We start from the raw sequence: 14,271 nt of genomic DNA, 5'->3' as shown, positions 1-14,271 counted from the left end.
CTACATAAGCCGGCCCAGCCAGCATATTAAGTAATGCCATAATAGTTTCCTAGTTGAAGACCGGTGAGTTCTAAATACAAATGAGCATCTTTTTGGAGATGCTGAGGCGAACTGAGATGATGAACAAGAGTCCCACCAGGGACATGGCTCCCGCATAGTAAGCTGCAGGTCGAAAAACAGAGACATCCTCATTACCATGTGCTCCCGCTAATGAATAAATGCCTGACGCAATTGGCGTACCCTAGAATAGTTAGTACGAAGTCACACAAAATGAGAATGTCTGAAACTCACGAAGAAGAAGCCACAGAACCAAGTAGTCCAGACAATAGGTAGTATACCGAGCGTATTCTCAGGCCCCATCGTCGCGCCCAGCATCGGTGGGACGAGACTGAAGTAGGCGCCGCAGCCAATGCCGTTGAAGACGAGAAAGACTGAGAAGATGCCCACAGTCGATGCCAAAGGCCAGACGACTAATGAGCTGAGACCAATGAAAAGTAGGCAAACAATCAGACTGTTAATCGGACCAAGTAGATGATCAGCTGTGTAGCCTCCTAGGACTCTGCCAACAGTTGAGGCAAGATTCCATGCTGCTAGTATGACGATGGCGATCTGGTTTGAGTAGCCCATGGACCTGGAGAAGATGGGGATAAAATAAGGTGGAATGAATAGTGGGAAGGTTGACAAGGCAGTTCCCGCGATGATTAAAAGAAATCGCCGCTCTCTGAACCGGTACCTACGAAGGAAAGTTAGCCACCAAGCGTGGAGAGGAAAGAGGGAGATATCAACTTACCATTGGAGCTTTAGCCCTGCGCTCGCTGCTCCCGATGGTTGCTGGATGAAGTACGACGCCGGTATGCAGACAGCCCAGAGCATGAAGCCGAGGATACGGAATGTCCAAGCTACATCAACCTGTTGCACGAGAAGATTTGTTGCGATGCTCATAATGGCTGCTCCAAGACTTCCGCCTCCAAACACAATGCCCATCGCTAAACCTCTGTGTCGCTTGAACCATCTCAGTGGGGCAGTCGAGCAAGCCTAGGTAGATGTGAGTAAGAGTATAGCACTATAAAAGATGATGTGTATGAACTTACAAAGATAGAGAGGCCTCCGCCTATCCCAAAGATAACGCCATGGAAGACAAAGAGAGCCCCGACATGCTTCGTTGTCCAACTTGCAAGAAACTCTCCCAGCCCCATCAGAATTCCACCAGCAAGTGCAGTCTTTTGGTAGCCGATCTTCCGCACCGCTAGCCCAGAAAGGATACTAAGGGAGATCATGAAAGATGTTGCGAGCGATCCGACAAAGGTCAAGGTTGTCAAGCTAGTTCCAGTCACTTCAACAAGTCTGACTTGCATAATGCCCCAGGAATAGATGACTCCGAGGTAGCAGAAAAGCGAACAGGCCGCTGCTACCACTGCAACCCATCCTTTGGGATCGTCAAACTCAAAGGGCGGTGGAGTTGGAGTTGGAGTTGGACATGTGTCATCGGGTCGCGACTGGTCGGTTTCGTTACCCTTCTCATTGTCGGAAGAGTTGGATGAGATTGGCCAGTTGGCACCCGTATCTGTGGCCCGGGCCGCCATCTTTTTGCAAATGATTGGTATGTTGAAGAATTGCTTTTGTAGAGAAGACGGGAGCAACAGTTGTGTTAAATATTCTTCTGACATCTTCCGTCGGTTACAGCAAATGCAAAGCCGATAGCAGAACCGACGCCCTGACGATAACATCCTAGGTCAGTGGATCATACAGCATGATAATGTTTGTCATAGGAATGTTTAGAATGGCCGATGTCCCGGTATTAGTCGGGTGGTCGGTGTTCGGCAGAAAACTCGTCATTCCCGAGTTCCGATCAGGTATGTCGGATTTCGGCTTTGAGCGTTTATAAATGAACGTCAGGACTACAATAGGATAACAGAATAATTAATTCTTCAAGTGTAAACAAAAAGACTTCAATTTTTTATTTCATCTTCTTGAAATTTGCCGAATATTCTTTCTTTATCTCATTTCCAACCATGGCACCTTCAGTTATCGATGACTTCACAGAGGTTTCAACTCACCAACACTCTGTCCCTGTGAAGCCTGTGCATGGCAAAGGTCCTTTGATGCACAGGTCACTTGTACAAGAACCGTACATGGTCGAATCAGCAAGTGGAATTGAACTGAAGTTATCCACTGGACAGACAATCATTGATGCTTGTGGAGGTGCGGCAGTCGCCCTCATTGGCCATGGCAACGAGGAAGTTATCCAGGCTATAACAGACCAGGCTCGCAAAGTCAGCTACGTCCATACGCAATCATACACCACTGCACCTGCTGAGGAACTTGCCGAAGTCCTCTTACAGGGCAATCCCTATGGCCTTGAGAAAGCATTCTTTGTCGGCAGTGGCAGCGAGGCAGTCGAGTCAGCATTGAAACTTGCCCGCCAGTATCACTACGAAAAGGGTGACCTCGATAGATTGCATATCATCTCCAGACGCCAATGCTATCACGGAAACACAATGGCTACCATGTCTATCTCCACTAACCTCGCTCGGAGGGCTCCTTACCACGGCTTCCTCTATCCCAACGTCTCTCATGTCTCACCTGCCTTTACCTATCACTACAAGGATGATTCCGAGAGCGAAGAGGAATTTACCGCCAGGCTTCTGGTCGAGCTCGAAGAAGAGTTCCTACGAGTTGGGCCAAATAAGGTCGCTGCTTTCATAGCTGAGACTGTGGTCGGCGCGACATCTGGTTGTGTCGCCGCACCTGCTGGGTATTTCAAGGGCGTCAGGGAACTATGTGACAAGTATGGGGTCATCATGATTCTTGATGAGATCATGTGTGGAGTTGGACGCACAGGTACTTTCTTTGCTTTCGAGCAGGAAGGTGTTGTGCCTGATATCATGACTATCGCCAAGGGTCTCGGTGGTGGCTATGCAGCCATCGCTGGTGTTCTTATCAACAGACGGGTAGTAGACGCTCTCAGGCAAGGATCGGCTGCATTTAACCACGGACATACATATCAAGCGCATCCTATCTCATGTGCCGCAGCGCTTGCCGTTCAGAAGATCATCAAACGCGATAATTTGGTTGACCGATGTGCCAAGATGGGTGTTATTCTGGAAAGAATGTTGAGAGAAGAGCTTGGCGAGTGCATGTCAGTTGGCGACATTAGAGGCCGAGGACTGTTTTGGGGCGTTGAGTTTGTCAAGGATCGGGCATCAAAGACGCCATTTGATCCAGCAGCAAAGTTTGGACTTATGGTCCAACAGCTTGCTTTTGAGAAGGGCGTTGCTCTATACCCAGGTGGCGCAACTATTGATGGCGTCAAGGGAGACCACATTCTACTTGCGCCGCCTTTTACAGTGACGGAGGATCAACAACGCACTATTTGCCAAACACTCAGAGAGGCAGTAGTTGAGGCAGAGGGGAAAGTAACATTAGATTAAATGACATTTCAAGTAATTTAGAATACCAGTAGGAATAGAACTAGAATCTGAGATTTTGTGCTCATCTTGATTGTGCCTGCTGTCTCAAGCAAACTAATGATATCCGAAGGAAAACGAGAGAAAGAGTGTACATAATTAGTTACATGCACTGGACAACCCAGAAAGTGAAGATGTTAGAAATAGCATATTTCGGCTTAGCTATAGCTGAGTGGACTTATAGTCAGTGCTTATGAGAATGCCCACAAACACCACGAGGCTGAAGAACCTGGACAGCCCTCTTCCCTTCCTGCGTCAGATCGCTGCCCTGAAGCCCACCAACACTTCTCCTGTCAAGGGTCTTAGAAACAGTATCGTTGTTAGGGAACTTGGCTTCAACGCCATTTCCGAAGTCAATCTCATCCGCGATGTAGACAACCTCACCACCGACCATAGTTAACAAAGCCTTCTGTCGAGCGATTTCATCCTCAGGTACCTCGAAGTAGTTCGCTTTGAGAACGATGGCGTCGGCGAGCTTACCGACTTCAAGTGACCCGATATATGCGTCTGCACGGAGGAATCTTGAGCTCTCGGTGGTGATGGCGCGAATAGCTTGCTCTCGTGTGAGCGTCAGTCCTGGAAGACCTTTGCCTTCGTACGATGCGCCTTGGGATGCAGGAGAGTTCGGGTTTTCTGGATCACCTGATCGAGTAACTCCAGCCTTGATAGCAAGCCATTCGTCAAGAGGATCAATCTGTTGAATGGTATTAGGCATGCAATAAAAAGGAAAAGCTCAAATATAAAGAAGAACGTACCGGCCAGTCACTGCCATATACAATCGCAGAGCCAAACTTGGCAATCTCACCAAAAGCTTCCAGGTAGTGTGCCCGCCTGGGCCCCATACTCTTGACACCGTTGGGGAGCCATACAGAACTTGCCTGCGACCATTGGAAGCTCATAATGGGGTCAGCCTTGAGCTCGGCGAATCGTGACCAATCTGAGGGGTCTGTCACTTCATTGTGGGCGAATCCAACGCGGTAATCACGAAGCTTGGGGTTCTGTTCTCTCACAGCTTCAAGAGCATCGAGAGCCGTTCGAACAGCCATGTCTCCGTCAACATGGATCTGTGCGTCGATGCCTTTCTTGAAAAGACCGGTGAGCGTACGGGTGAGAAGGTCCTTATCCCAGTACGGTTTCGGCCCGGTGTTGGACTTTGGCTTCCACATTGAGCTATTGGCCACGGGCTGAAAGTATGGCTCAATGAGGGATCCGGTATTTGAAGGGTACAGGATAACGCCATCCATAAACATTTTGACAGCGTGCCATTTGAGAGATGCCATAGGCCCGATTTCCTCTTTATCGTTCCATCGCGACGTCACGTTCACAACGTCTTCAACGAGATCGTCGACTCCTGTGGAGTTCTCGGGAGGGGTAATGGAGTAGTCGAAGAAACCTCTGGCGCTCAAACCACCCTCCTTCTTAACTGCAGCGAACGCCTTTGCCGCGGTCTCATCCGCTGCAGCATCTTGGAAAGATGTAACGCCTTCTTGGCGAAGAAGCTTCAGGGCAGCTTTAACGGATTGGATATTCTCCTCGTCTGTGGGAGGAGCGGGACCGGATAGTAACTCGCTTGCTGAGTCTTGCAAAATTCCCGAAGGCTCTTTGCCGCCTGCAAGACGTTCGATCTTGCCATTTCGCGGATCTTCAGTCTTGCTAGTGATTGAAGAAACCTTCAAGGCAGCTGAGTTTACCCAGAAAGTGTGCATATCGGCTGAGTTGACCAAAATAGGTCTCGTCGTCTTGAGAGTGTCGAGTTCTTTCTTGGTAACGCCCCCAGTTGCATCGGAGAGGGCATAAAAGTCAAGGTTGATAACCTCGAGCCAATCCTTATCGCTTTTATCATTCTCTTCTTCCAAGCACTTCTGGATTTGTGCGAGAACCTTATCAAGGCCCAGTGGCTGGAAGTTCATGTTACATTTGAGAAGAGCACCACCACCTCGCATGACGTGCATATGGGCGTCAACAAGGCCTGGCATCATCATTCGACCTTCAAGATCGAAGACCGAAGTGCTCTTGCCGATCTGCGATTTAACAGCTTTTTCATCGCCTAAGAAGGTGATGTATCCATCCTTGACGGCGAGGGCACTGTGCTTGGATGACATGAGATCGAGGGAGTAGATGGAGCCATTGTGGAAGACGGTGTCGGCGATGACGGTCTCATTCGAAGCGGCTGATGTCAGTGTACCTAGAGCCGACGCGGCCAGCAATAGTCTTGAGAGTATGGGTGAAGCTTTCATTGTAATGGGCAAGAGCAACGAGTGCTCTGAGAATAGTTCGAGTTCAATTGAAATTGTAGAAGGATCAACAGTCGGCCTTTAAATACTTCAACAAGATTCAATAACCCGGCAGTCTTACCAAGATTGGCAGTTCTTTCCACGCATTATTGGTACGCCTTGTCAATTAGTTCCTCCCTGCTAACCGAGTCTACAGCATAATGTTCAATTGTTAAGGATAATTAAGTTCTATGCTTATCTCAAGGTTAAGCCAGCTGACCCACCACAACAGAGTGAAGTTGATGGTTGTGTCGTAAATCGGCCCCGCCATCTCTCGCTTCAACTGGGTAGCGTCGCAGTCTTGCGGGGAAGTCGCTTGAACTATCCATTTTGGTCCTAGTTCACCGGTCTACTTATCGTTATCGAGCGGAGGATCTACAGCCAGAAGCGAGCACTTCTTCGGATAATTCACCTTTGCATATACCCTGAATTATTGCTATCTATTGACTCAATTGGTATAAGTTAGAAATAAGTTAGAAACCAACCTACTTACTCATGCGAAGTGCTGCTGCTATTGACACTGAATTACAAAGCTATCTTCGACGCCATAGCCAATTCTCAAGCTCATCCTCGCTCAACTCTCGAGGAACCTGGCTCTTCTTCGTCTTCCAACGCATGGAATGGGCTCCGCAGCTGGGGTGAAGTTCTGGATTCTCGGCTAGTTGCTGCATCCTCTTCGTGTCCGGACTGTCCCCTCCCTCGCAAAGCAATCTAACCTGATATGCTCTCTCTGCGAATATCGCTGCTCGTGCCACATCCCCGTGTACAATAGCGATCTGGAATGCGTCATAATTGGCTCTGGCTACCAAGATATTCGTGCCTGTTTCGAATTCTTCCTTCAAAGTTTGAAGCAAGGAACGGCAGTTCAGAAGGCTGGCGCCGGGTACTCTCATCATTCGGAGGGGATCACCGATATCCTTGTCCAGTTGTTGAATCCGCCCCCGCCGTTTGTCACTCTTCTCAAGATCAGCGGGCGGGAGAAGGCAGAGCTGGCAGCTACAGTCGAAGCCGAATTTCTCTTTCAGCCACGGTCTTCTAGTTGTCGCTGGACCTCCATGATCATAAGGGATTGTGATTTCTTCGCCAGGTTCTATATCTCGGATGGCATGGATCGTCTCCTGCTCCAGGCGTTCATTCCAGCTATTGTGAGCGTTTGCACAACAGGCATGATTGATGAAGCATATAGTAGGGTATATGGCACCGACAGTCGCTCCACTGCCGCAAGGTAATGCGTTCGTTTTCATGATGCCACTGAAGGGGTACTTTCCAGGAAAGTTGTTGTGCAGTGACAGAAATTGACGTTGTTTCTCTTTCGAGAAGGACTTCAAGTCTCTTGCTATGATAGGCTCGAGCAAGGCTGGTACCACGTTGTTCGCTTGGAGGATAGGCTCCTCGATGAGAATACGCATGCCCATGGTAATCTTCCGAACCGCTATGAGACCTTTGCCTTTACCTGGTACTGACTGGACCTCAAAGAAAGGTGGCTGGGTATCCTTAGCCGACGTCGGGTCGGTCAGAGAATTTCCAATCGCCTCAGAATCACTCCACCCGTCCACCTGGAAAGTGAGTGGTCAGCTCCACATTGCCCCCAATAACACCATGGAGATCATACCTGTTCATAGGATTGGATTGAGTCATTGACTTCCTTCCAGTCGTAATGTCCAAATTGATCGACTGCTTCACACCAATAAACGATACGTGAACCAAAGATGGACCTTGCGATCCGGCAGACAGTCTTGATGAGTTCCCATACTCCTGTTTTAGCGGCATTACCGCCAGACACTTTGGAGCTGAAGCGCAAGAACTTGAACCCTTCAAAGGGAAGTGTTGGAACTTCACCGGCATTGAAGGAAAGGTAGTTTGGTTTGATTTCCATGCGTTCGTCAGCTTGGAATTCATCTTTCACCATGAAGATGAAGAGGTTCCAAGCTTCGTGGTCGGTATGTGTCCGAGACAGTTTGGGAACCATGTCGAAGCCTGCATCGAAACCCATTGTGTGCTGTAGTTGAGGTCTTGGGAAACAGAAATAAGAATTGCGTTTATTCAAAGCCTGGCGTCGTGGATGCCTCATATACTGTCTGAACAATGACACAGTCGATGTGAAATCCCGAACAGGTGGCAGTATGCGATTGGAAGGATACTGAATGTGGCACCCAATGATTTACTTGCATCCGTTCCCTGCCATTACCGACAGTGTTGCTATCTTGGAGCCAGGTCGGCCTCCCGCATAAGAAGCATATCCAACCCCTCACTTCGCTTCCTCAGTCTTTCAGGTTGGGATCTTAGAAAGCGAACAGTAGAACCTAGGAAAAAAGGTCTCACTAAACTTGATCTTTCAATAGACTTCATCTTTCCGTTGCATCTGCATCGAATGCGCCATCGCGGATTGCCTCATTGATTAGCCCCTGTGAAAGGTGTATCAGTAACAATCGTTCGTCAAATACGAACTAACACTAACGAGTTAAGTCGAAATCCTTCACTCTGCCGATGAACCAATGATATATGATTCTCCACCGTATCTCGGATCCGTCGCAGGCCTCGCCAGCACCAATGAAATGTGCAAGGAGGATCGATTAGCACTTGCTCTCTTTTTCAGAGCAACGGTTACATAAGATCCGCTTCGCAGGCGGGAAATAGCGCGATCTGAATCACCCGGCAGTGGTTTTAGATGCCACATCTCGCTTGCTAGGCTTTCGAGTGATGCACCAGACTCAGTATTGAGGATCTTGGTGGTCCATGGTCCATGGAACAGGCAGAAGGCCACAGTGAATTGTTGAGATCGATACGTCGCTGCGTCCCGTTCCACACCGCAGACAACGATGAAGACTTCGGGACATGAAGCTAAGTCCAGCTCTATATTATAGGAATTGTCCTTCTGATCCTGGAGATTGAACGCCGGGTACATCTCGAGTATTGAGAGTTTCTCGTCTGTTATCGAACTTAAGCATATCTTGAAGGGCAATGATTGCGGTGGGACCTTAGGGATGTTGAGATTGGTGAAACTGGCTACACACATGGATTCGGGATGGAAACCACCCAAATCACTCTCATTGGCCACTTCTTCGACATATCCCACCACAGCCCTATAGTATTTGTAATCCGGTTGCCGCGGGCTCAGCACAATGCAAATCAGCCCCTTGTTGTGTTTGAGGTATATCCAGGCTAGTCGAGAACCACCCGTGGAAGACTTTGTATGCACTGTAATCTGAAGACCGCTCGGTGTAACCTCTGGTGGTCTGAGTTCATTCTCCATCGGGAGCTTGGAAGCCACAATTTCCGAGTACTTGCAAAAACCACCAGATCGTATAGGCACACCTGCAGTTGGAAAGTAGTGGGGAGAATCGCAAAGAAAACCAGTGTTGCCGTGGATGCCAGTTGATCGCCAAAGAAAGATGCTGTAATCCACCTCCCGTCGCATGATTGTCTCTTGAAGTCGAATAAATGACCGTCTTCCTTCCCCATACAGAAGAGGCATGTTAATATCGAAGATGCCCAAAAGACAATATGCCATATCTTCCTCTCTTTTAGTTTCCCGCTTTGACGCCCAGGACATTCGCTCCGCAACACTAAACTCGCTAAGCTCTTTCTTCTGAAGTAGCACGCTTGTTGGGATAGAGGTTGTATCGGATATGTACTGTTGCAGGCTCCACTTCGTCCCCAGTTCTGTCCAGTTATCAGCGAAGAATTCCACCTCTCGTGGAGCAAGTAACTCTTGAAGACACCATCCCCTGGTGAACCATCTCGCCTTTTCGAATAGATACCGATCTAGAAAGGGATCTAGAGGCGGCACATCGGATAAATAGACAAAACAAGCATCAGCTTTCTGATACCATTTGAACATAGAATTGATAGCCTCAGATAGCTCAGCGCTGGATGACTTATCTATGCAACAGGTATCAATCCACACCCATTCCAAGTCCTCTTGAGCCGCTTGTGCACAACAGCCTTGAATTTTAGCAAAGCCTTTCAAATGCTGGCACTCTGGCTGCTGCATATCACTGAATGTAACCTCCTCCGAGTCCCAGGTGTGGGATAGGATGGCATACGGAGGGATGTCCTCGCCATCGAACACGGCGAATTCCAAAGAGGTCGAGTGTAAAAGGCGCATCGTCAAGTTAGACTCGCGATTGACGAAAATGTGGAGACGATCAGGATTTAAGATCGATCGCAAGAGCGGGGAGGTCGATTTATGCAGACAAGGGACTCCGTCAGCACTAATTACTAAGCGACATCTACTGTTTCACAGGCTAACCTAGGTATCTAAAACATCGATCTGGTGATGTGAGCCAGTACCAATGTTGATAAAAAAGTGGCGCTCGATTAGAGTGTCGCACTATGGGCTAACGCCAGTAGTAAGCTCTCCCAAGACGGGAGATCACCTGAGGGTTAGGGTTAAAGTTAAAGTCATGTCAAGCCCAGTCACAAATCATCACACGGAATTCATGTCAACTTTCAAGAGATAAGGGCCGATTGATAATTGTAATACACAGACCTCCCCCTTTCCCCGTAATCTGGAGCAGCAATGATAATCCAGATAGCTCGCGTATAGTATACAACTCAAGATCCAGTATTCCCTGCCGGATGATCCCATTCGCTTTTCCATTCTCTACTAGACGATCCTACCTTGTTATGCCATCTTTGCGCTGTATCCCATATCTTGCGGTTTTCACTGTCGAAAACCTCAATGAAAGGTGATGCGTTGGACAGTAGAAGCTTTCCATAGTTGTCGCCAGGACAGTTGGTTGACCAAGATGGACAGTCAATGCTGTCTTTGTAGCACCATGTGCATAGATTTCCATCTTCGTGGAATCGCAGAATGTAAGCCTGTTTCGGTTTACTTGTCTTGGTTTCCCACTGAACTTGCTGTTCCTCCTCCTGTCCCTTTTTAGTATAAACGGCAAAGTTGCCGTCGTGGTGGAACCAGAATGATATGTCGTTGTCAAAGGACAGAAATGGTTGTTCGTCGCTTGGTGAGACCAAAAGTCCATTACACTCAAATGTACATGACAGACCTAAGATGGTTTAGTAATAAGGACGGAGAGGAACTCGATTGACCCACGATTTGATATTACACCATGGCCAAATTTGATTTGCTTCGGAACATCATTCACAGCAGGTATGTTCGCTTGTATAATATCGACCGTGGGTAAAGGACGGATTGGCGCGGAGCTAGAAGCACTGGCGTCCTTGGAAGTCACCTTACGCACCGGCAGAAGGTCTGCCCAGATCTCAGGAGGAATAAGTGAGCTTAGAGCATCCTTGACGCGCCCAGGACCGTCATCAGGAGTAGCCGGCTTTCCGGCAGGTTGTGATGTCTCGTCCCTTGGAGCTTCGACCTTATCGAATCCGCCTTCGCTGGATTTACCGGATGGCGATTCTGGGGATGGGGCTTGTTCCTGCGCTTTGGCAAGTGGAAGTGAGCTATTGTCCGTCTTCTTTGTCGATGCTTTTGGCTTGAATCCATCAACGATGGCTTGCACCAGTTGGTTGGAAGATTCCGTCTCAAATGAATCTTGAATCACAAGATGTGGCTCCTTGGCGAGCGTATCGATCTAGTGCACAATGAGTATTGGGCCTATCATTTGTACTTCACACTACTCATAATTGCGACAATTTTGTTCATTTCATTCCGCATCGCGTGGCGGACGGCCACGAGGGTCTTGCTATCAAGCGGGATGGGCTTGTCCGTGCCATTTGTCTTTACCTCTTCTGAAGGCCTATTAGCAACAAACGCTATCCGGTGACGACATTGGAAGACATACGGTACTGGTCACTATTGGACATGATGTCTTGGACCACTTTCATAAGCTGCTTGTACTCCATGAAGTTATCGAAAAGGTCTGCCGTGTACGAATGCACAGCCTCGTAATCTAGTACAAACATCACCTTCTTTGCAGATAATGCATTAAAGCTCCGATTCGCTTTGTATTTTGTAAGGATAGCCCTGAGCCTCTTAGTCAGTCGTCATTCGCCTGCACCATGGCATTGCTTACCAAGTCTTTTGTGGAGTTTTTGCGACATTTGAGGGGAACGCAGCGGCTGCTTCATAAACAGAGTCGATATTCCAACTTTTCTTTTCATCTTTGATCTGGCTGCCTCCCATCCAGCTAACCGACATCGTCATCTCGGTTTCTTTGAGAGCGTCGGACGCAGATGAGGATATGCCTTCAAGCGAGTATGAATCCATGGTAAAGTCTTCATCTTCGTCTTTTGTCTTGGTCATCGACTTGATGCTGTGCAGGTTAGTCTAAATCTTGCAATTGTTAGCTGCTCTTACCTTTGGGTTACGCTGTTGGTCTTGCTTTGATCCAGACAGCGTATTGATATAATACTACTAAAGTCACCACCTTCGATAAAGCCTGAGATCATAATGTGAGTATTCACCTAAAACATCAATCGGTGGGTTTCGACATACCCGAGATATAACAGTCGCCATAAGCGTCTTTGAAGCCCTGCGTTCCGAGATCGATACCATCAACCATTTTGAACTCGGCATCATTCTTGACTGTCGTGGTCTGGTTAGTGACCTGGACAGAAACGACAAGGTTTACATCGGAAGCCTTGATTTTATCTTCATCAATGGTGTTGGCGTTTCCATGGACCTCTATAGTACCCTGCTTGATAGCAGAGCTTTTGGAGATGTTCATGTTGCTAACGATATCTGAGAGTTTCTCAACGAATTTGGCAGAGTATTTGACGACTTGTGCAGGATTCTTGTCGTGTTTCACATTGTCTTCTTTGACTTCGACAGCATTGTCCATGCATGTTGTTTGGGTGTAGGAATTGAAGCCCATGCCCTAAGCTTGTCAGATGCCGTACAACAGATGTGAGGCTCTTACGTACCAGGCGCATGGAGTCATTGTAGGGAGCGAGTAAGAGCGACATTGTGATGATCGTATGTGTTTGTTCTGCTGAGTAGGAAGATCAAGATGAGAAGTGTCGTTGAAGCTACAAGTTATACAGCAGTAGTGATAGAAGGAGAGAAGCATGGGTTATGCTGTTTCCGGGAACACGCAAAGTAGAGTTTGTGATCAGCGCTGATAATCACGATCAGACCTCTTCGTTCTCAGCCGTGATCGATCTCCGTTACAGGACGGAGATGGCTGGTGTCTTGGGTTATTCCGGTTGAACTTTCTTTAACGCCTGGGATGGCAAGGATTAGCCGCGCCTTATACGTGGCGTCCATACTGGCTTGAAAACTATCTAGCTAGGCCAATTATTATGCTTAAATTTAGATATGTGGAGTACTCCGTCTTAGCCAGTTTTGCTCATCACAACACTTTCTAACGCGTCTTTGACAACGGACGTGGACCTATGTCTCCACGTGGCTGGAACTTTGACGCGTCACGGTTGGTTCCGGAACTTGCCTTGGAATTTCAGCTTTGCGGCATGCATAACTAGTGTCTAGAGCTGTAAGCTGCCAAGTTTTGGAGAACCTAGTCGTGTTAGGTCGATCATGTGAAAGATCCAAGCTGATGAACCGTCGAGTGGTCAAACATATCTCACAACATCCTCATCCTGTTAGTTACATTCTTACTGTTGCAACCATATCGCCTTTTAGCTGCTTTGTTCTTTGGCGAAATTTCTGTCAATTACTATGCATCCATTACAGAAACCAACCCCAGGAAAACAACATTCCCTGACTGTCTCTCAATCCCATCCAAATCCCTCTGAAGGTCACCATGATGGTCCTAACGAACAACACGTCAAGCCGCCTGTTGAACCGGCTCATGGGGTTGAGCAAGTTCCACCCGAGAAAACGCGCCCTGAGCCTCAAGGGCACAAGAATGAAGCTGAGCCTGACAAAGACCACAAAGGCGGTAGTACCCCAGAAAACACTACACCTCATGAGACCCCTGCCGACGCACATGCTCCAAAGGCAGAACACATCACCCTAACTACCATACTTCATAACAAACCCTTTGATCTACGCATCATCGCAGAAAATGGAGGCGACACTAGTGAAAAATTCATCTCGTTCCACAATCTAGACAGTGGGCATTCTGCTGAGAGTCGAGTGGATGCTACATCACTTACGTTAGCCGCATTACGAAAGAGATCCATCGTACGTATCCGAGCTTCGCAGAATTTTGCACTCCTTCGGGAAAAATGATACATGATGAGTTCATATCCATTGTCGAGTATCTGAAGAAGGAAGGACTCAAAGAGAAAATATCCAATTTGGGGACACCCACTCTGAATGTCTACATTCGCTTAACGAAAGGACCCGAGATGATTAGTCACATTGTCGACAGCAGCCACTCCTCGCCTGATTCGGTCGAGGAACCTGAAGATGAAAAAGATCCCAAGGAACCGGATCCTGAAGAGAAACCTCCAAGGGATCAAGACCTAGGAGACCAAGGAGACCGAGCTCCAAAGGAGGAAGAACCAGGAGACCAAGAAAATAGCCCAGAGGCAGCTCCTACTCCTACCCAAGACACAAATGGCGACACCACCAACAGTCACGATGCTGAAACGCTCAAACCCGCTGCTGCTTTGCAGAATCAGATCTATGACTCCAAAAATGAAGT

The 14,271-nt window shown here is 48.0% G+C and overlaps 6 protein-coding genes across 6 annotated transcripts; 1 reads left to right on the top strand and 5 right to left on the bottom strand.

Annotated features, from left to right (window-relative positions):
• Positions 1–70: 70 nt before the first annotated feature.
• Positions 71–1,583, bottom strand: B0J16DRAFT_268565 (major facilitator superfamily domain-containing protein; the record flags this gene model as incomplete). Its single annotated transcript, XM_046123491.1, has 4 exons — positions 71–241; positions 292–733; positions 791–1,035; positions 1,092–1,583. 4 exons carry the CDS (start codon positions 1,581–1,583, stop codon positions 71–73), a joined length of 1,350 nt encoding a protein of 449 aa, XP_045982157.1.
• A 429-nt stretch (positions 1,584–2,012) lies between these two features.
• On the top strand, positions 2,013–3,431 carry B0J16DRAFT_355244 (pyridoxal phosphate-dependent transferase; the record flags this gene model as incomplete). The annotated part of the gene is made up of 1 exon (XM_046129410.1): positions 2,013–3,431. The coding sequence occupies one exon, from the start codon at positions 2,013–2,015 to the stop codon at positions 3,429–3,431; it is 1,419 nt and encodes a 472-aa protein (XP_045982156.1).
• A 220-nt stretch (positions 3,432–3,651) lies between these two features.
• B0J16DRAFT_319325 (amidohydrolase family-domain-containing protein) lies at positions 3,652–5,704 on the bottom strand (the record flags this gene model as incomplete). The annotated part of the gene is made up of 2 exons (XM_046125511.1): positions 3,652–4,161; positions 4,223–5,704. The coding sequence occupies 2 exons, from the start codon at positions 5,702–5,704 to the stop codon at positions 3,652–3,654; spliced, it is 1,992 nt and encodes a 663-aa protein (XP_045982155.1).
• Positions 5,705–6,304: 600 nt separating this feature from the next.
• Positions 6,305–7,733, bottom strand: B0J16DRAFT_355242 (uncharacterized protein; the record flags this gene model as incomplete). Its single annotated transcript, XM_046129409.1, has 3 exons — positions 6,305–6,451; positions 6,508–7,296; positions 7,353–7,733. 3 exons carry the CDS (start codon positions 7,731–7,733, stop codon positions 6,305–6,307), a joined length of 1,317 nt encoding a protein of 438 aa, XP_045982154.1.
• Positions 7,734–7,987: 254 nt separating this feature from the next.
• Positions 7,988–9,878, bottom strand: B0J16DRAFT_120856 (heterokaryon incompatibility protein-domain-containing protein). Its single transcript, XM_046121594.1, has 2 exons — positions 8,199–9,878; positions 7,988–8,145 (listed from the first exon to the last, which is right to left on the bottom strand). The coding sequence occupies exon 1, from the start codon at positions 9,846–9,848 to the stop codon at positions 8,217–8,219; it is 1,632 nt and encodes a 543-aa protein (XP_045982153.1). The 5' UTR covers positions 9,849–9,878; the 3' UTR covers positions 7,988–8,145; positions 8,199–8,216.
• Positions 9,879–10,297: 419 nt separating this feature from the next.
• On the bottom strand, positions 10,298–12,625 carry B0J16DRAFT_397786 (uncharacterized protein; the record flags this gene model as incomplete). The annotated part of the gene is made up of 8 exons (XM_046132334.1): positions 10,298–10,752; positions 10,800–11,292; positions 11,334–11,449; positions 11,503–11,684; positions 11,734–11,973; positions 12,018–12,099; positions 12,156–12,537; positions 12,584–12,625. 8 exons carry the CDS (start codon positions 12,623–12,625, stop codon positions 10,298–10,300), a joined length of 1,992 nt encoding a protein of 663 aa, XP_045982152.1.
• Between the last annotated feature and the right edge of the window lie 1,646 nt (positions 12,626–14,271).

Source organism: Fusarium flagelliforme (genome assembly GCF_020744385.1).
Source record: "Fusarium flagelliforme strain FIESC 12 MPI-CAGE-AA-0113 chromosome Unknown B0J16scaffold_4, whole genome shotgun sequence".
Classification (NCBI taxonomy): Eukaryota; Fungi; Ascomycota; class Sordariomycetes; order Hypocreales; family Nectriaceae; genus Fusarium; species Fusarium flagelliforme.
Note: the sequence above shows the minus strand (reverse complement) of the source record. Positions and strands in the feature narration are given on the sequence as shown.

What these genes read in the sequence shown, in the direction of transcription:
- B0J16DRAFT_120856 (XM_046121594.1), bottom strand. Translation starts at nt 9,848, where the DNA reads ATGCGCCTTTTACACTCGACCTCTTTGGAATTCGCCGTGTTCGATGGC.